This window comes from Bombus affinis, chromosome 4 (assembly GCF_024516045.1).
Source record: "Bombus affinis isolate iyBomAffi1 chromosome 4, iyBomAffi1.2, whole genome shotgun sequence".
In the NCBI taxonomy this organism is placed as follows: Eukaryota; Metazoa; Arthropoda; class Insecta; order Hymenoptera; family Apidae; genus Bombus; species Bombus affinis.
In genome coordinates this window covers 4,719,482-4,741,843 of record NC_066347.1, presented here as the reverse complement: position 1 = coordinate 4,741,843, position 22,362 = coordinate 4,719,482, and the positions used below count along the sequence as shown (strand labels likewise).

Genomic DNA, 22,362 nt, shown 5'->3' with positions numbered 1-22,362 from the left:
ATAGAGCGAAATGCTTTCGCCGGATATCGAGCGGACGTGTACCCAGCGCGTAGCGATTGATGGCCGAGCCAATTGGCAGCCGGGCACTTGGCAAGAATGATGCAATTAACCAATAAACACGTTTTCCAACCGGGCAACTGCACGTACACGGCAGGGAGCAAGCGTACACAGTCGGACAAACTCGTACAGGACACATGCGTTTCTGTCGTGGACGTAGTCGTCGTCGAGAAGTCACGTTCCACGTCCACGTCAGACATTCCACGATTATCTGCCATCCGTGATCGCATTCCCGCTTTGTCTTCGATCCTGTCGCGATAATTCGCTCGACATGCGATTCACTGAAATCGAACGTTGTGCCACCGAATCTAAATAAACCGGTTCGCATTCGCTTCCCGTATGTACTTACGGTTTGTCCAGGTGAAACTTTCTTCGCCTTTCATTGACAGTTTTCGTTTCCGTGATATTTCTTTTTAAATGCTGATTTTAAAGGTAGAAGGGTTATGAGCTAGGTATACTTCTATACGTGTTCGGTCTAACGAGCACGTTTCATTTTAATATTCGAAAGGTGTTTGCGTGAGTAGGTAACATTGGAAGGAACGTTGTATTATACACACGGATACACGTAGATACGCGTGGAAAGGCTGTTTTTCTTCGGCGAATCGATAGAGATTCGCATGCACGGGACGCGTTACGCTGGTAATCGTGTAATCTTTCGATCACGCTAGAATTATCACGTATGTACCGTGGCAATCGATTCGACGTACGCCGATCAATTTCGCCCCCGACGAACCCACCGAACAATAGACCGATGTAAATAAATACACCGCGTGAACGGAGAAATTCTGTCGGCATTAATAAACCATGCGTTGACAAACATTCGCGTTAAACAAACTATAAACATCGATGATCCTAAATATTCGTCATCCTCATTGATAAACGCGAGTCCGGCTGCGTGACTGTTTAAATAGGCACACGAATCGAATCGTCCCGAGACTGATATCGTAGCTAAAAGTGGCGAACACGATGCGAATTGATTTCATTCTAGATAGTAATAATAACGACAATGATGTTAAGCTCTACTCATTGACACAATGGATTTATTATACGTTAGTTTCGAAATCGTCTTTATAGATTAGGATTATAGCCAACATTATTAAAATGTATTGTATGAGTGTCGTGACATAAAGATCTCGTCAAACAATAGCGGGATGAATTAAAAGAGAATCTCATTAAACTTTTGGGAAAATACGGCACAGTTAATTCTAAAACGTCTGATCATTGTGTCTATAACAGTAAGCATTGTCATACCGTGATTTTCACAAACAGCTTAAGAAATACTTAGATGGAATTTTCTAAGGGGCTATTTTTACCTGAATTACCCTAATACTTGGAAACTCTACCTAGAAATTACTACTAAAACTCTACCTGGAAATTGCTCACGCTGTTCGAAAATGTACCGTTTTCTTTCAAAGCTACGTACCTTTGGACGTAGCTTAGGACCTTTGTAGCTTCGAATCAATTTTTCCTATCTACAAATAAAATATATGTATATATACCTTGCGAATAATATATATTTCAAATGTTAAAATACAAAAATATAAAATACGAAATAGATTCTAAAAGATCTTAAATAAAGAGCGAAGGAGAAGAAAGATCAATGAAATAACAGATCACGAAAGGCGCGAGAGGATAAAACATCTACGCGGCTCTATCACGAAGCTCCGGCGAAATAAGTGCAGAAAAAGGGAGAAGAGATGGTCGTTAAAATGTTCGGTAAATACGATGAAATGGGAAATGTTTGAGAAAACGTCACACATTCGTCAAAACCGACATCGTAAAATGCGGCGTTAACTCGGTTTTGTTTGCGAGAGAAGGCAACCGGTTTTTACTCGCGATCTGTCGCGGCTCGCGTTACATCGCGAACATTCGAAAACACGAAGTAAAAGCGTAGGAGGTTATGAAGAAGGGTGGGAAAAAGTGCGATCCATAGCTTTTAATGGTACGCCCGCGTAATATTCGGGCGAGAACCGTCCTATTTTTGTCGCTGGATTATCCGGTTAAACGTGTCGTCGATATGTCAGAAGATAGGAATTTCGTATCGAGCGTTCTAGTTCGATGACAAGCGATGACGTGTTTCTTTCCAGCTTTCGCGCCGACTCGAATTATGCGGCACAGATTTCTGTATCCTGTACCGCCAAACGAAACGATCTCGTGCTGTATGACTTCACAAAACGCTCGTGGATATTAACCAATTAAACCAGAAAACGACCGAATTAATCCTATATCGGTAATTATGCGTTTGCTTAATCGACGTACGAGTGATTTTCTAACATGGAAATCGACGTTTAAAAGCCTTTTTTGTTTCGCTATCGATTGAGAGTAAATTAATCTTCGGCAAAGTCGGTTTGATCGCCGTCTAATTGTACTGACGCTAGATTAATTAGCTGTGAAATTTTAATTAAACGTTCAATTGCAGTGTGAACGAATACAAAAACGTTTGTAAAAAACTTCATGTATCGAATATTAAAGAAATTTGTAAAACGAATGGAAAAAGAATTAGAGAAAGTGTTAGAAGAATTTAACATTCTAATTATTATTATATGTAGTAGATATCTTGCACATAATACGATTATTAAGTCGTATTGCTCGCGAGAAGTTAAAAGTATCTACGTATTTATACGATAATAAAATCATGATTGTAACAAAATTACTTTCTAAATCTTTTGTTCCCAATTTCTCCAAATTTGATCACACCATGAATAGGTTTAAGCAATGCTAATATTTCATAATTAGAGCCGCCGAACGATACGCAGCGCGATGTGGAAGCAAAGTTATTGCCGCAAGACATCGACACAGAGAAACGGTCGACAAGAAAAAAAAATGCACCCTCTTGTCCGCAAGCACGCTGCGCAACGATTAGCTCGAATTACAGTTGCTAAAGCATGTCGCTGGGTACACGTTGCCTGGCCACGGTATCATTAGCGGACTCCGGTAATTTCTTCTTCCATTTGCTCTGGCGTACGCGAAATTTTCGTGACGAACATGGCTCGCGTGTCACCGCTCGTTAAAACTACTCGCTCGTCTCGTCTTCTATCCGAGAAGTCTCTTTCTCTCTCTCTTCCCCTCGTGTTCCCTTGTTCTTCTTTCTCCCGTTAAATAACGATAAGATTAAGCGTCACCGGGCCGAGTGCAGGAAGGGTAAAGTGATAATAATTGTTTGCAGGGAGTTGAGGCGGAAAGGTCGTCGATGGTTACCACCCTATCCAAAGGGGATGAACGTCGAGGCTTGTAACAGGGCGTGCACGCGTGTACACGTATACACGCCGACTGTAGAACACACACTGTCGAGTTGGAGTCACTGGGACGAAAAGAGGCTGTAGCGGAGTAGAGAAGGCATCGACGTGGTCGAGGGTTAGGGAGAGAGGAAGGCGGGGTGTACGACAAGTAAGAGGTCGAGGATGAAACGGACTGGCGGCGGCGAGATAGCGAGGACGAAAATGAGAGAAACTAAACGAGCGTGACGAGGATGACGGATGAGCCGAGAGCAGGCTAAACTCCAATCTGAGAGGTTCGTGGCTACAAACGGGACGAATGTAAACTAACCGAAAAGCGCGGGTCCACGGTAGAAGGTTTCGCCGATTGTACCGGAACGATGCGGTGGAAGAATAAGCAGAGAGATTCGGGGAACGAAAATAACTTTATTTGTAGCATAAAATAAGTTTTGCATATCTGGTTCCTTGTTGTTTAATGTTCGTTTTCGGTTTGAAGTTGGGATGAGACGGACGAGAAAGCCGATGGTAATTGTAGTTTGTTTGAATTCCTTTTCGATACGATTTGAAGCTAGGCGGAGAATCTTCATGCGCGTCGAGACACAAGGATAATCGTTTGAAAATAATTCTGGATGCCTGCAGGTAATTTAATTTAATAAATGCATGGGGGAAGGAATCGCGGTAGCGACATTCGTTATGAAGCGATCAAATTTGCATGTAATAAAGAGGAAGGTTAACATAGGTTTTCCGGCGCGCGTTAGCAATGTTCAGCGTGTCTGGAGTAATAATTTAATACGCGCTCGGCGTAATGCAGCTACAAACTCACCGCAAGATCTACCGCGTGCAAATCTCGTTTTTGTGTAAGTAAAAATGCAAAGCGGATCGCGACGAACGGATTCCCTGTCTAGCTGAAACGTAGTATACGAAGAGCCCGTCTATGCCGCGCGCGCAACCGACCGGACCAGACGGAAAAGAGACGAACGAGCTAAGAGGCCGATTGTCGGAGGTGCAAGAGTGAGAAAGAGAAGGAACGACTGTGCGGTTGGATGGGAACGAGTGAGACGGAAAAGACGAGCAAAGGGGAGACCACGTGGTGTCGCGGTAAGCAGTGGGAGGGCGTAGCGGACGACGGTGCGGGAGAAGGAGAGGGAAGAGCTTCCCCTCGACTCTGCGGTTGATTAGTTGATACCCGTCCGTCGTCGAGGGTAGATCGTTCGGAGTTACGTCTTACATGTGTGTGCCGTCGGGTATTCGTATTGTGTAACTCTAACGTGATTCGATACTATCGTAAGTATTATTTCCTATTCTAAACGTACACGCGTAGCGTATGTTGGCTTTCTTCGCGGTGTATATTCATTGTGAAACGAGTATCAAGTGAGTAGTGGCTGCCACGAGAAAGACGACTCGAAGAAGAAAGTGACAGTGCTTAGTGTGTGCTCTAGCTTCGACTATTCTTTTCTTATCTTGTGTCTTCTCCCGTTATTTCGTTTTTTATTGCTGACCAGTGAATAATAGTGTATACTGGCTATGACCTGGGATACCGCCGGATATACCTGAGGATAACGGAGACATATCCATTACTCCTGACAGGACTTCGTCGTGACGGGAGGAACCAACATAACCTCTTCGAGGGCCTCTGACGATAAGATGTACCCCAGTGCCAGTATAAACGCTGCGGCAGCTGTGGCTGTGGCAGCTGCGGCACGGCACCCGGTAAGTGCTTTTATTTCTCTTTCTCGCTTGTTGATCTTTCTTTTCTTTTTTTTCTTTGCCTCCTTCTCTTCTTACGTACTTACACGTTCGATAGGAATGACTGACACGACAATCGCGATAAAAATAAAACAGCAAAGGATTTTGAAGTATTGAGACATCTTGTATTGAGCTCACGAGGCGAAGCGTTTGGATTTTCGCGTTTAGTCGCGTCGAACCGTATGATTCGATCCGACGCTACAGACAGACACGATCAACTTTCGACGTGCTCGTGCAAGTTCTTATAAAGTTGTGTGTTCTTACGTTCTAGGAAATAAGTTCGGAATTATTGATATGTATATGTAATGAACGTGTAACTATCGCTTACGCGGTAGTTAATTATCATATTTACAATTTCCGCGAGACAATTGCACAAAGACCGTTTGCATATTGAACGATAGATTTTTCTGCGAGTCGTCAACGCAATTGTTCCTTCTTTCCTCCGATCGTTTATCGCACGTTCTAAGTTTCTATTTATCGGGAAATTATACGCGAAGTGATGAGGTTGATTAACTTGAACCGGTAACCTTGCTACATCTTGCTATCAATAGATAGTGATTAACAGCACAAAGCAACTGTGAAAACATTCAGATCCGTGGTCAGATACGATTAATTATAGTCGGTTTCCCCCGACATTATCGTGTATACACTTATACACCGTGGACGCATCGTTGTCATAGCAGAAGTGCACCTACAACCAAACCGGTGAAATTAAATTGAACCTTCCTCATTACAACAAGATAGCAATTTGTATGTCGTAAAAAATAAGGTTGCGAAAATTGCATCTGATAGTAATCAGTCATCGAGTGACTGTATGCTCTTTTATTTCTACCTGAAACTTCTTGAATAATCATTTTATTTAATTTTTTGCATGTAAAAAGAAATACATAATGATGATGTATATTTTAATATTTTAGATTAGATTCTTTTTTTTTTACACTAATAATTTTTATAATTTTATGATCATTATGCGCAATATAGTTATTAAACAAATATATCTGACAAATATACTACGTGAATTACTGGTGAATCACTTGACCTGAATGACAAATTATGAAACGTATTCTAAGTGCTTTACAAATATTGAGTATCAATGTCTTATAACAAATGACGAATTGAAATTCACAGAATGTCTTACTCATATAGAGCAAGTCAAAATTTTGAGAACTTTAATATAAAGACGTAATTTAATTTATGCAGGTTCCTTTAATTTCGTAGTTCAATAAATTATAAATTCTTTCTTTACCATGATACCTATATTTGATATGCTATACCTAATACTTTTAACGTACACATCAAATATATTCTTTATAATTCTTATTAACAAAGGTAGAACATTATTTTACAAAAAATACTGCTAAGCTACCTTAGTTTACACCATTATGATTTTCAGTCAACAAATATATATACTGTATACAAGTGGTGCGACTATTCATATTCGAAAAAAATGTCAAATAAAAATTAGACAAAGTTTAGTTCGGAGTATCCATCTCGTAATGGCTTCCTCTCGATACGTTGCGCCCCCATATTCCTATATACATACACATACATACAATGTTGTCTCCACACTTCTCGCAATTCATCGTCTCGTTTCGCCACGGATATCGAGTATGCATCGTGTATCCTCACGTTCGAAAATCCTTTCAATTGTGCGAGCGTACTTTCGATAAGTATCGTTCGTTGCAACACCGGTCGGAGCGGAGCCTCTACCCATGCTAATTCGAGATACCGATATATCGACCGGTATATAGGTGCCAGGTCCATAGACTCTTTCTGCCGTCAGATGAATTCGTAGCTCATGGTCTATGGCTCCATAGCCTCTCCTCCCCTCTCGCCGCTTTTTCCCCTTCGTGCACCGGCGTTACTCAAACGGAATAAAAAAGGTAGACCTGAAAAGTACTGTCAGAACGTTTTTTCATTTTTTGGGGGGGCAGGTCGTCGGAACGGTTGCGACGGCAAGCGAGTCGTGCGCGCGCGTATACTCGCTCTGCCAGACGAACTCTTTCGGATCGTTAGTCGAATGAATCCGGTCCCGTATTTATTTTCTCTCGATAGTTTACCCACGTTCTGCACCCATCACCCTCTCCACTCTCTACACGCGCTTCCCTTCCGTCACTACCTCCATCACTCTCTTCCTGCAAAGTACACACACGCGGCAGGAACTCTGACTCGCGCGCGAGACGAAGTTTGCTCATGCGTCTGTGCGCTAAATACCTATGCACTCCTCTTGTGTATAAATACGCGTCCGATGGAATTGACGCGAATCTAATTTTTTCCCTTCGTTTAGTTTTTTGGACCTCCCGCTTGGACCCTGAATTCACTATATGTAGTATAGATATATATCTACTAGGTAGTATGATTGTCAGGATTGTACGTGTCTTGTGGAAGCGCCTTATGCCTCGTGCAAAAGTTATGTGTGAACTGGTATTTTGCTTATAATTTTCCACTAAAATTATGAGAAATTATGTTCATACTTCTTTAGTAACAATTGCCATATTAGTGAACGTCGATTTGTAGTTGTAGATTATATCAGGCATATTTTTTAAAAGGACGAACAAGATTTCGTTCTGAAAGTAGCTCGAGTTCCTTATCTCCCGAAATATATCTCAAATTACATGTTTCGTCAGTCGAACCGTGTAACTCAACTCCTTGCTGATTTTACGACAGCGCTTATACGATAATATGTATCGCATCAGCCGGTTGGAATTTTGTTTCGTTAACAGACTTTTGTTATTCTCGTCGCAAAATAAACCAAGTGGCTTAGTTCATTGAGTGAAAATGCATTGAATGGAAGACAGATATTGCGGCATTCTTAGAATTATACCTCTCATGATAAGGTCACGACCCCTGGTCAGTTTACGCGGCACTACTGTATATTGTTTCCATCTAGTTCGTTTGTTCACAAGGCTTGGTATATCTTGCGTGTTTGCATTGCACAGCATGGGTGCGCTATATACAGACGGATAGACGGACGGTGGCGCAGAAACGGTCGAAAAACGAACGAACGAATGACTGAACTGGGCGAGCACAGTGAGGAAAAGAGATTGTGAACGAGCGTTGGGGTCGCCGACGGAATAATATTTGGCCGGCGTGCAAATTTCCATTTGGCCGTAAACAGGCCGCGAGCCGAGGCGGAAAAGCTCGTCGGGAATACGACGAAAATAAATGCGTGTATCGTGACCGCCGCCGGCCAATATCCGCAATTACATTATGTTTGCTATAGCGCGGTACCGGTAGGTCGATGTATCGACGATTACCGACCGAGTAAACGGCGGGAATCGAAGGAAGGAAAAAAAAGAAGAGGGAAGGAAATAAATCTTGGATAAGAGGAGACGCTTCTGTCGCGTGGAATTATTTGAAAGTGCTGGAACATTTCCAATACGGTATATCGGAAGTGGAGCAGATTTGCTGCTCGCTTTAAAAGCTTGCTTTAGGTGATCCATTTTTATTCGATGTTCTATTGTACAATTGCTTTTTTATTGTCTCAATCGTATCTTAAGATATGCGTGTTATCGGACACGCTTCATTTCGCTGTGTAACTGATTAATGATTCATAACGCGTTCGATGTGAAAGTGCGTTTAGTTGAAACTATAGACTCTATAAAATTGTATATGATTAATATAATTCCGGGTTTTGTCGTTGAAAAGAAAGCTGTCAGGTATAAAAAACAGAATTTTATAGCATAGCCATTGTTCTAGAGAACAGCATACATTGTATACAAACGTATACAGTATACGCTACATGTAACGGTATGTCTAATGTAGAAATTCTTGATCCCTACGAAAAGGTTAGTGAAGAGCTTATGTGATGGAATGATTCATCTGTAAATGTAGTGCGAATGATGCTTGAAGATCGAATGAAAAGAATCGAGTGTTTCTGTTATGATATTGATTGAGAAACGATTCTAAGAACATATGTAATATGCATACTGGTCATTTAGATGCAGAATGACGTATGGTATAGATTTTGTGCATGAATAAATCTTTAGGAAGCTGGTGTGATAGGAAAGAGGGAGAATCGTTGCAGTATCATTAGAATGTTGTGAGGTAGTGTGGAAGTGCAAACATGGCTGCAATAGAATATATGTATATATTAGGTTGTCCGAAAAGTTTCTTTCGTTTTATAAGGAAATAATAAACGCACAATGTTTTTTGTTTTATATTATTTTGTCGAATTACATACGATCCATTTTGTTCTGTTGAGATGAACACCGCGACATTTCACAGACTTGGTTTCACGTTTGTATGAAGGTACACTGTTGTAAAAAACACATTTACGAAAAAAAGACACTTTTCAGACAACCTAATATATATATATTTAATTGAACATATAAATGCATATATTTATATACTTTATATATTTATATCAATTTAAAACTATTCAGCTCATTTTCCATCTTATTTATATCTATCCACTAATTTTACGTATATTCACTCGCACGTGTAATATTACATAGTTGATTATATCATACTACGCACATATCTTTATAATTACATGAACTGCAATTTTCTCGACCATTCCAAATATCTATCGCCCTCCAAATATGCAACTAATTTTACATTTCGAACTAACTTTTTTGGATTCAAGTTTCTATTTCTCGAACAAAGATCCCCTATATCTATACCTAGATGTCTTTTCACTGAAAAGTGAGTCTTGTGAACAGCATTCGCACCGGAACGAATCGCGTTTGCTCAAAAAATATTATTCGAAACTGTGAAGGATCAATAAAAGTAGGAGTATACCTGCTGTAACGAGTCGGTCAAACAATCGAGGCTGACAATGCTAAGTAAACATAGTCGATCGCAACTCAGGTAACCAGCTTTTTCTATTTTTCTTTTTTTTTTCCTCTTTTTCCTTTTCATCTGCTTCTCACCCCAAGATCCAAGAACACGGCATCTGTGTTTACATTGCAGGCACTTGCCAACAACCAAATGTCCCCTTTGTAAATTATAACCTCACCCGAGCAAGGGTTCGAATTTTACGATTATACGATGTTAATAGGATTACCAGATTAAAGTGTAAAAAGCTAAGATACGGCTGTTCGAAGTGACGGCGAACCGACAGTGGCGGGACGCGTCTTTAGAGAGGCGCAACGAGGCAGCATGTCCTCGAGGTAGATTTTTATAAGCATTTCTCGTATCGATTACGGAAACCTGTAAACGGCGCGTATTACGGCGATAAAACAGGAATAACCAACTCTCATCGACTTACCGATAGTACGGTTAAACGCAGAATCGTTTACGATCGGATAAAAGGAAATGCGACTATGTGGAAACAGGTTCTATAATAGTGTAATGCTAATACAGGATGATACGAAAGTAAATTACAATCTTTACTTTTTTATGACGATGGTAATGAGAGGAATTTGTGAAAAGGTTTTTATCGGAACGTATGTTTGTTCTGTTGAGAAATATTCCAACGTTTGAATAAATCTTGCTATACGCAATTCCCAAGAATTCCGTACAATATCGAGGAATTTGCCGTCATGTACTTTTATATCGGAATATTTGATTCGAATTTAGTTCGATTTAAAGATATTAGAGTGTTCGATTTTTCATGAAGTATTTAATGAATTTTACTTCGGTCCGTTAGTTTGAAAGTAAGCTATTCACGCGTATATAAGCCATTGTAATATAATACTCCATCATATATATATTTCTCAGATATAACCAGAATTTACTAAAAATCCAAATAATCCCCTCCTGTTTAGCACCCCTTTAACACATTTCGTATTACTTAAGATGAAAATCTTCGAGCAAAATACAATTACTGTATTTCACGTTATATTCTTTTGCAACATATCTACTGAGATCCTACGATCATCTTGATCGATCGGTGAATTTAGCAAAAGATCGAAATTGCATCCACGTGCATATCCTCGGCCGAGCACCGCTATTCTCCACTTCCAGCTACCATCCAATAAAAAGTAAAAAGCCGAAAAGAGAAAAAAAGAATCGTGTAAATCGAAACGGAGGAGAGTACATTTAAACTCGAATCGAATTAAATCCCGAGCGATAATGGAACCGGCAGACTTTCTTGTAATTATTATATGACGATATACGCGGGAACAATTGGTCGCGTCGCGTAATTGTCGTCTGGCGTGTGGAAACGAAGAAAAGAGGGAGCACGCGGGGAATGTAAAAGCGGAACAGGGCTGGGAAGAGTGACGTGAAAAAAAAAGGGAGAGAAGCGGCGTGTATGTGGGAGAGATATATTCAGGCAGGATCAGGGCGAAATTGAAATCGAGACGAGCGGAACGACGAGATGGCGACGAGATATGGGGATGAGACGTGGGTGCGGCAGAGAGGAGCGAACGAAGGGATTCGAAGTACGATTGCACGAAATTCGCGGTTCGCACGCTTCCGAGCTTCCGCAGAGACCGCAATATGCATTGGTAATTACACGGGATGAATTACACCGCGGAATGAGCGAAGCGTGTTACGTGTAATTGGCGCGCATTATAAATCTCGCGACGTGCAAATAGCTCCGCACACCTCCGTTTCGCGTGGATCGTGGACCGTGATATCGTTGTCATGGTCGTTCTTTTCCGTAGGACATTCGTTTCCTCTCGATTTTTGCTGGAAATCCTTTCGCGATAATTTATCGTCACGCTTTATATTGGACGTGGACGTTGAAAGTGGCAATGGGGAAATTTAGAGCCAGTCACACAGGCGTGTTTAATGTTTTTAATATGATTCGTGCTCGTTGCAACGAAGTTTGATAAGAGAAACGTTCCTTTCGATGGATCTTTCGATTAGATTGTATGTAGTGCATGGAATGTCTGAATTATTCGAATAGCTCGTTTAAATTGTGGCTAAAAGCATATCTTGCTTTATGTAAAATTAAATGTCAACTATGTGTTCTTTCGTTTCGTGTATTCTGCGTTTGAAATAGCGTTGTTGGAATTAATTCGTTATTCTTCTTCGAAATTTGAGTCATCTTCCCTTATGGGGTTAAACCCCACCATTCCATTGTTCCAATGCTGCATGCGATGTTAATTGTTTTTGACGAGAGGTTTATTAATGAATGTGCTGTTTTTCGTTGGTTTTCCAATTTTTTTTTTTTTTTTTTGGTCGCCCGTTGAAATGAAAAATAGATACACGTATTTGTGAAAATTTCATACAGTAACTGTGTATATAGCGCTAGAAGTACAGTTTGATATTGTTACTGTAAATGGTTTGATTAGAGGCGGAACGCTAACTAAATTGGAATACAAATGCTGCTTCCTTTTTAGTGATGTAGTAAAATGGAAATAAATAATCTGTGGACGTGCTAATACCTTTTTGGAAATACACGGCTCCATGTAAATACTTTCCTAATTCTTCAAAATCAGCCATGTAAATTTTACTATTGATACTGTTCATGAACCTTTGTTCATACATTGTTTTTTTCCTACTTGACGTATTATTTTCGGACATCTTTCTTATATTCTTTCGTGTATTTTACATTGTTATAATTCGAACAATTGCATAGTTGAAAATGTAAGAATAAAATGTATAATACAGCGATAACATACTAGGATACAGACTATACATATATTACATTTAGGTTTATATGAATAAAATTAAAAAGAAAAAAAAAAACAGAACGTAATTGAAGACTCGATTCGTTTTCTAAACATTATATAAATATTTTATTTTAGGTATTTTGTACATTCATATACGCGTTAAAATCTTCCATAAATACATAAGCGTCAAGTATATGAAATTATTTACAATTCCACAGCTTTTATTCCATAACGTATGAAATAAATTCTATTCTAAGAAATTCAATTTTTTATTACATAAAAAATCTCTATCCTATGTTATATTCTATTCCACACCACAAGAAATTCTATACATAGCACGTCTTAAAATTCTTGGAAAATCTACAACAACTGTACAATCATCCCACAGCCTTTCGCCGAAATGTCTCAACGGATGATTCGCGTAATTTCCGTTCCGCGATCAGTCCGATCTTCCTTATCCGGAGTTCTCGATGTTTAAACGACGCCAAACAAGCTTGCCGCGTTTGGAGGCGCTAAAAGCCTTTCGTGAATTACTAATTTGCATGGAACGTAAACGACCGAACGGAATCTCGCGTCGTTAGTCAACGGGCGTCGTTGCAAGTTTATTGCGGTCGTAAAAGCAAAAAGTAAGAGACAGGGGGAATAAGGATGAGGTAGAAACTGCTCTCCTGGCGTGGTTGGACACCGCCCTGCCTCTTTCTCGAAGCCCAAGAGTTACACCTTTCTTGTGGCTCTCGCATCGTGACTCATTTGAGCGGCCTGGTACTTGACCGAGTTGACACAGGCGGTGTTATTGGCACTCTGGAGGGCCGCCAGGGTTGTTTACGTACAAGCTGTACAAATATTATTTCCGGACAAACTGGCTCGCCGATCATTACGAAACTCCAGGCGGAAAGTTTTAACAGCGAACAACCCCTCCCACGTTCCTGCCGCCGGCTTTCCACCGCCTTTCGTTCTGTTCTCCAGACGATACTTTAAACTTCTAGACGGGATCGATCGTTAAGGATCGAGCCCCGGTGTTTCCGGACCGACTACTCGAAAACGCTGTGGCTCTCGAGAATTTCGAACCGCCGGTAACGTTTGCGGTCTGGCAATCGATGAGACGAACGTTTCTCTTTTATTTTTCAGTCCTTCGATCGTCGTTTAATCCCGCGAAACTCTGTCGGGATAAAGTCGGACAGCTGGTTTTTGGATGTCAGAGGATTCTCGAGAAGGATGACGGAAGCGGCTGTCGTGTGTTACAGCTTGGATCGGTCGTGTTCTAGCGTGAATTGGATGTATCGGTGTGAAATATAAAGCGATGAAGTTGGCGTAAAATTGTTTCGAGCGATAAAAATTGATTTTCATGCGATGATATAGCGGAGATGTGAAATAATTTGGAGGATTATGTAATTTTGATTTTCTTTTTTCTTTCTTCTTTTTCTTTTTTTTTTTTTTTTGTAGCGTTGGAACATTGGTATTAAAATATTAACTTCTTAATGCACGTATGTTTTCCTTGATATTTCACGTTCTCTTTGGAAATGATTATTGAAAGCGTGATACGTTTATGGATATATAAATATGATTACTTTTAATACTTAGATAAACGTTCGAGTACAAATGGGTTAATACATTGCAAACAGATATGAAAGTATGGAAGACTTTAATTACAAAGAGTAAACTGAACATGACGCATCTTTCTCTGTATGAAATAATTTTCGATGCGTTGGATGGTAAAGTTTAAATTGAACGATCAAAGTAAATAAAAGATACCCGTTATGTTACTAAAACAATTAGACCATCACCTATCTAAACAATGCTATCGCTTGGAAAGGAATTCTTTAATTATTCTAAATAATTAGTACAAATATTATTGTAGTAAATAAGATAAATATTTTGTCCTTGACACTTACTTAAAAATGATACTCTTATGTTATCTAGGTACTCACATTCTGTGTCATTATTTGATTGTCCGAGATAACAAATTACACGAATTAAGAATACGCGAAAGCTGTAGGTACAAACAACTAAAGCAAACAACTTTCATCGCTAGTAAATTTCATTTCAAAACTTCAAACCTATTATACTCTAGATAGACTGATAATTCTAAATAGAATGATTGAAATTATCTTTCCTGGCGATTAATTTTTAATTCTTCGTAGGCAATATGAGTTATTTAGATTCAGATTTTTTATTGTTTTAAGCTTCCAAGAATTTTCAAAACATTCTGTAATATTTGTCTATGTCTTTATTATATTGTACAATCGTTTGTTAAATCGAACGGTGGAAATTTTTTTTCTAATAAAAAAGAAAGTGTTTTGAGGGAAAAAAAATTAAAGGAAGAGTTTCGTTTGCACCTACTTACTCTAAATTCAAAATTAATCTTATAATCTATGGGTATAATCTATTCACATACTTCCTTCTTTTTATTTTAATCCCTTCATATGTAACAAGATCATTGACATTCATTTCCAATAGAAAATTGAGCGTATGATATAATTTTGGCAAATTATGCAAAAAATGCAAAAGAAGAAATAATTATTCTCTGAAATTCATTTCCAATTCATCCTTATATATTACACCGTTAAAACGTTAACAGCTAAATTGTTAAACATTCTTTAGAAAATATCGTCACGACGAATGGCAGAAAACACATAACAAATATAATATTTAAGAAATTCCAAGTTAACTTGTCGCTTCTATTTCATACAACTACCATCAGTCAAATTTTATATAATTCATTTTACACAGATAACTCGAGAGGAATGATTTCGGTTGAAATATCACGAGAATCTGTGTGTCGTTTCCGCGGATATTGCCCGGAATAAATCAGATTCCGTTTGGAATGTCTTTGTCGATGCGCGACGTGCGTCGTAAACGCGAACGAATATCATTCGAAGAGCGTAGAAAGCGCGATATCTAGGTACAGGTTTGTCTAAAAATTTCGAGAAATGATGACGCAGGTCCTCTTTGATGAAATTCGGCCGCGGGAAATATTCTCGACGAGGATTCCAAAGGTGCATTTCGCTCGGATATCGTCGAACACAGTGACTCTGAACGCTCGAAGCGAAAACTCGAGACCGGGAGAGCAATTGCGCGCTTATCACGCGATATCTCGACACGAATTCGTTCCTCTGCAAATAACGCGCCGTGCACGTGTAATACAAGACTCGTGTATGATCGTCGTTGACGTATCCGCGAATATCTCGAGTGGCTCTTTTCGTAACTCGCCTCTAAATTGCTTTGCTATCGTAGGAATATCGAATACGATATGAGAATTATCGTGTTGCCTCACCGTACGTTGTAGTCTTTTATTTATAGCCTGTTTTTAAATGGGGTATCGAAATCTTTTTCTGTATCTTTATCGCAGCAAAGAGAGAAATACAGGGAGGAGAAAATCGTTGCTCGAAAGTTGTTCGATCGTAAAAACTTTTTGGACGTTTCGCTGATTGTCGACGTGTAGTCTTCCATCTAGATATCGTTTATGTGTTCTTTGTAAACATAGCGTGTATCTTATATATTTCTTCATTGTATCGAACAATAGAGTATAAACAATGTTGTTGCTATTAACGTTATTTTACGTCTAAAAAGAAATATTTAAATGCCACGTGGAAAAAGAGAAAAATGGAAAGGACCTGTTATTATCATAGTAGAATAATTTTTAAATTGTGGAAAGGAAATAACGATACGTATCGTACAATCGCAAAATCAAGTAATACGGTAATTTCGATAGCATCAGATTTATCGCAGATGTATCTACAGAATTATAAAATTGTTGTGCTGTAAAAACCTAGAAAAATGTGACTTGGCGTGTTTTTCCTCATTGTAGCCTTCATTGTAAATTACATTCAATTTTAGAATAGCAGTTAAACGCGATACGTAACCAAGTAATTTATGATCATATCGAGTATCTATATCTTTTTCATTTAAATATTCGAAGGTTTATAAATAATTCATAAGTTGTCAACATCAACGGAATTGTTATATTTAACATTTTCATGCTTGAGGTTCTACATGCAACATTGTATGTTAACAAATTATTAATTAAACACACTAAACGATAAATAAATGTATTTGTTTTGGATAAAATTGGTCTTAAATTATGCTACCCAAAAATAAATCAACGTCGAGCAAATGTTTGTCCGGATTTACCGCTTATTTTTTCTCTCTAATTAAATTCGTTAATGAGTATAATTAAATTTATTTGCGCCGAGTGGATTGCGACGAGCTGGTCGGGACTCAAAAATTCATTGTTAATCGGTGGTTGCGGTACGCATTCACATGAACAGGTCCACCGAGAAATCGTGCAGCGTACAAATCCCTTGGTTGTAATTGTTGCAAAATATACAAACAGTCTGCGCTAGCCCAGAACAGCTGCATTATCAAACCAATTCCGCACGTAGCACGGAATCCCTGCAAAAAGGCACAACCTTTCACCTCTCCGTTACGCAATAGGAATTTAGTCGATTAAGGGGATATTCTACCGTGAACGAGCTAGTTTCAATTTGTTTTTGAAAATTCTTTTTCCGTGTGTGTATCGCTATTTGAGGTATCGAAAGAGCATTGTAGCCTACTACCATTGTTCAATTTGTCACAGGTAGGAAATTTATACGATTTATGTAATTACGAGAATAACATTCGAACATTTAAGATTAGAAATTATTAGGTTGCCCGAAAAGTTTCTTTCGTTTTATAAGGAAATAATAGACGCACAATGTTTCCTGTTTTTTATTAGTTTATTGAATTATGCAGGAACATAATAATAGAAATAGAACGAAATGGAATAATTCAATAAAATAACATAAAACGGAAATTGTTGTTTATCTGTTATCACCTTATGAGACGAAAAAAACTTTTCGGACAACCTAATAGAAGTGGAAAAATGTCGTAAGACACAGCGATATGACGTGAAACGGAATATACTTTTGAATAAATTTTATCCACCTTTTTTATACATCGATATATTTAAAACTGTATTCGTATCATCTTTTTTAAGCGTAACTTTGTAGTTTTGGCTGCAGATACCTGTATACAGCATTATACATGAAAAATATAAAAATCAAAAAATTTAACGTTCAACGTTCGGTCAATTGATATTTCGTCGGAGCTAAAAGTTTCTGCCGAATGCAAGACAGATGCGCACTTTTTTACATCAATTAAGCGTATCATCGAGGGAGCCGTTCGACACAATTGTCGGCCGCAGCTTTACAAACGTAGCGTTGAATCGGAAAATAACGTAACCGAGTCACGGCAAATTACACCACGGCGCATAATCTTCGGTCAGTCATTAGTTTATTGCGGTGCACGTTCGCCGAGGTTACCAATGATGACTTTTTATCGACGTGATTGTGGTGATGATTAAATCTATTCCCCTCGACGATCTGCTGACCTCTGACCGGTTCATTGAAGTAATCATGAAAGAAATGTTTTCACGAGTTGGAAAAAATGATGCAACATCCACGCGTTTCATCTCTGCCACGAATAATTTATAACACGTTGCACGTTACGTAGGGCCATCGATAATCGTAAATTATCGATGGAAGTGATATTTTTATTAGATAAACAAGAATATTATTAACTTTTTCTTCTTAATCTAAGAAAAGTTCACAGCGCAGCAAAATAACGGAAATTTGTATATATGTGTATATATGTAGTATATTTTTGTATATGTGTATGTATATTTAGATGAAGCTCTTGGAAAGTCAGTTGTATTCCATTTAGGAATTCTTTTCTAATGTGCGAGAAAAATTGTCTTTATTAATTACTGGTAACGGGAGTGTACTTGTGGGATGGTTTTATAAAGAAAATAAAGTTTTACTGAGAACAGATATATTTATAGTTCAGTTTAATCAATCGCGTTTTATATTATATTACATTTTACTTTAATAAATTGTAAACAAACAGAACGATAAATGTATAAATTTTTTAATAAAACTAGTCTTCAGTATTATCATTATATTCTCTTCACAAAAACATGAGATCAATAGTACACGTTTTTGTCACGAATGGCTGATTAGACAAGAGGTTGCTACAATAAAAAAACAATTAAATCCCGAAATGAAACATAAAATATAGTCAAAATATATTATTTTACGCGATAAGTCGTATGGAATACTGCTCCCTTCAAATTACGTCAAATTTATAGCCTACAACGATTGTATTATAAAAGTACCATTCTTCTATTCGCATCATTTCTGTAAGGAACATTTAGGAACTGTAAAAGCTTCTTTACATTCTTCTGCACAAGTTTGGTGAAAGATGTTTTGGGACTTTTGAACGTGTCTGCCAGGTCGGTCTGTGCCAGAAAATGGTGAAGTAACCGCATTGTTGGCGCGATAATACGGACTAATTTGTAAGGGGCAGCGAAACGTTGGAATCAAGAGGACCATTGTCAGTGGAGTCCTTGGTGGAACATGTCGAACAAAGCTCCCTCCTCGTAGAGTCCTTAAGATCGCCTCATTGTTCATAGACCGTGAGTCCTCTTCCACGCTCCATGGAGCAGCCGTTTAGTTAGAAATTGCCGATATTATGCGCTCGACACTTCTTCCTTTGCCAGGTAACGGCGGCTACAAGAAAGAAAAAAGGGAGGAGGGGAAAAAAAAGAGAAATCTCGCATTGTTTGCCAGCCACTGTGTCAAATATTTGTCGACGCCGGGAATCTCTAGAATAATCTCGATGGACGATCCTCGCTAGACTTACTTTTCACGTTGCCGGTTAACGAGCACTCTTGCTTTAAAATTGGTCGTTCCTGATAATTTTCGATTATCCTATCTGCAGCAACTTTTGAAGCGCGCCCATACGACGTATTACTTGAAGGGTACTCTCTTTTAGAACATCGATTTTTTAGCGTTTAATTGATAGCTTACATAAGGCGTTCACTAATTGAGAAATTGGTAGAAAACTCACGTAAGATACGTTGAGTGTTCGTTCTTAGGAAGATAAAATAAGAGTATATGTATTTATATACACTTTTACTTGAACACGATATCGTTGATTATCGAACGATACGCGTACGTTCAGTGCATCGATGTATTTGTTATTTTATCTTGTTTTAAAGTGTAGTGTCTACATTCGGTGTTTTTAACCAGTTAGCTGTTGCGACCTCTTTGAAAACTTTGAAGAGTGTGTACGTAAAATGTGTGGCAAAAAGTAAGCGACGTCGAGTATACTCGTCAAACACAGAGTATGCGTGACTGTTATAATATAGAATTAAGCTGTAATGAAATGACTGTTTTAGTTTTTAATTTTATTATTGACAGGGTTCGTCATAACACCAAATATTGCCATTTCTTCATGACGAGTATACTCGTCAGAAACAGTCAATTCAACTTAATTCGTATAACAGCTTGGAGAAATGGTTTTTTTTAAATAAATGCATTCGTTTAATTGGAGTTTCGAAGAAGATCATCGTAGCAAAGCAGGTTAAAATCACACGATGAGTACTGTTTTATAAAATTTTCCTAAGAGATCAGCGAATCATTGCAAATTGATTCGAAGAAATAATTTCATGTGATAACTTCTTCATTCTATCAATGTATTTGCTAATACGCCTTGAACATAATTATCGCGGATATAATCGCGCTTGTCACAATTCCAGAGAAATGTGAATTATTAAATTATACGCGATATCGTAAATGAAAAAAGCGCGTATGTTGCGAAAGTACGTAGCTTGCCCGACAAAGTAATATTTTCCTATCTGTTTTCATGCGACATAGTATTTTGCTACCTTTTTTTCTCGTGATATGAAATTTTAAAACGTCAAACGTTGCCTATAAATATATCTTTCATATCCGTGGAAACTTTTAGCATAGAAATAAAAATATTCTCAGCCGAATATATCACATTCTTTTCTCTTAGCAAAAAGGAACAGAGTTATACGATGTAATTTCATGTTATTCGTATGTATTACGTTTCAAAGATTTTGTTTTCGCTCTCATCCCCTGTCATGCAATCTTCTTATGTTTTCTGGTTAACAGTGCATAATGCATTGTTCCACAATTATCGCTGTTCACACTCATCCTCCCATTTATCATTGGCATAGCCCACGCCAGCCTGTTCACGATGTCGAGTGTTTATTTTAGACTTCACTGTTACACATGTTAGAAGAAAAGTAACTTACCCTTTAAATTTCCCTTCTTTTTACTTCCAATGAAATTCTCTATTCCATAAATTAATTTCCAGTACAAATTTTTGTACTTTACTAGGATATTCAAATACGTGTAAATTACTATACTTCAGTAGCAATATTACTGAGATTTTCATTAAATAACAAATTGGAATTTCGTAGTACCTGTATAATTTTTGTTATTTAAACTTGTATAATCCAATGGAATACTCGAAATGTGTCTCATCCTCGTCAACGAAACTATACTAATCAAACGTATTAAAATTAGTCGTATTACTTCCATCCTTGCATGTCCCAATTAAGCCGCATTAATAAAAAAAATACACGCCATAAATTCAAGTCACAAAGAGCCCCCTTTAGCGCAATTATAATTCACATCAATAACCTGATCGCTCGATCATTATCTCTTTACGGTACAGAACCTATACTTTGTCAAACAAAAAAAAAAAAAAAAAAAAGGAAAGAAAAGAGGAAAAAGAATAGCCGTTCTCACGATAAAAATACAAAAGATAAAAAAGAAAGAACTGGCAGCTCTTCGCGTGTTGAAATAACTTCGAAGTGTTCGCTTCCCGACTCTCGTTGGTCGTTCATCATCGAACGAGAATCAGTGCCCCGATTTCGTTCGTGGTATAATTAAGGAAGAAACTGGAAGTTTTAAGCAAGCCGATGAGTAGGTGAGAACAACAGGGTTGTGCCATGAATAGCGGCGTTCCCCGGCGAATTTCCTGCGCCGGCCGGTGTGGATTATTGCTAGGGGACGGAATCGACTACGAAATTGAAGGGCTCCGGGCAATTTAGGACGGCCCGCCCTAAAACTGCCGTCAATTTCCGCGTTAATGGCCGAATTCGGGAAATGGTACTTGGACCCTCGTCACCATTAAAATGCCTTGGGTACGAGTTTCATGCTTTGGCACTCGTAGACGGTCTCTAGTAGGAAGGCCGGAAAGGAGCCGAGTCGATTTCACGGCAAAGAGAACCCTGTCGGAGTATTTCCTCGACGCGTATCGATTACTTATTTCGAACGTCGAGTCCTGATTACAAATTAAAATCGTGCCTGGCATTTAACGGAGGACCAGCGACACCGCGCGCGGGGACGTGTTCCAACTTTTAAGAGACGAGAAACGCTTAGTAGCGAGCGCGCCATTTGTCGTCGCCATTATTATAATGGTATTTATGCCATCGTTTCTTTCTTTCTCTTTTTTGTTCGATTGTACACGTCCCTGCTCTTATATGCACGTACGTATAAAGAAAAAGAGGAAGAAAAGATGGCATGCGTAAAAAAAATAGACGCGGATCGGTGATCGCGTTTCACGCGTCATCGAATCCTTTTTCTTAATGCAATCTCGTACTTTGGCGCGCGTTGATTCGCGGTTTTATGATCTCGCCGGGCTAAACGAGCGCAATCGAAGTCAACGAGCACACTCGAGCCTCTGTGTGCAATCACCAGTATCAGGGGGTGGAGGAACATTTTCAGCGGATCGCGAAAAAAATTCGATCGCGCCTCCATGATATATGTACATACGTATACGCGGTGGTTCGTGCCGCAAGTACGCGGCCGCTTATACATACACATAGAAAAATGGAAAAAGATATCTACCAATATATATATGTACGTATACATCATGTACGTAAAGATACATGTATACGCGTCCATATGTATGCACCATATGTATATACACTAGACGCATATACATGTATGCGCCTTGTACATATAGATACACAAACATGTATG

At 38.7% G+C, this 22,362-nt stretch overlaps 1 protein-coding gene across 1 annotated transcript in view; it reads left to right on the top strand.

Moving 5' to 3' along the window:
• LOC126915739 (protein groucho-like) overlaps nucleotides 1-22,362 on the top strand; it is an 82,174-nt gene that overhangs the window by 1,952 nt on the left and 57,860 nt on the right. The window contains exon 2 of the mRNA XM_050720699.1: nucleotides 3,224-4,982. Within this exon, the coding sequence (XP_050576656.1) occupies nucleotides 4,917-4,982 (66 nt within the window). The 5' untranslated portion in view covers nucleotides 3,224-4,916. The remainder of the gene's footprint in view (nucleotides 1-3,223; nucleotides 4,983-22,362) is intronic.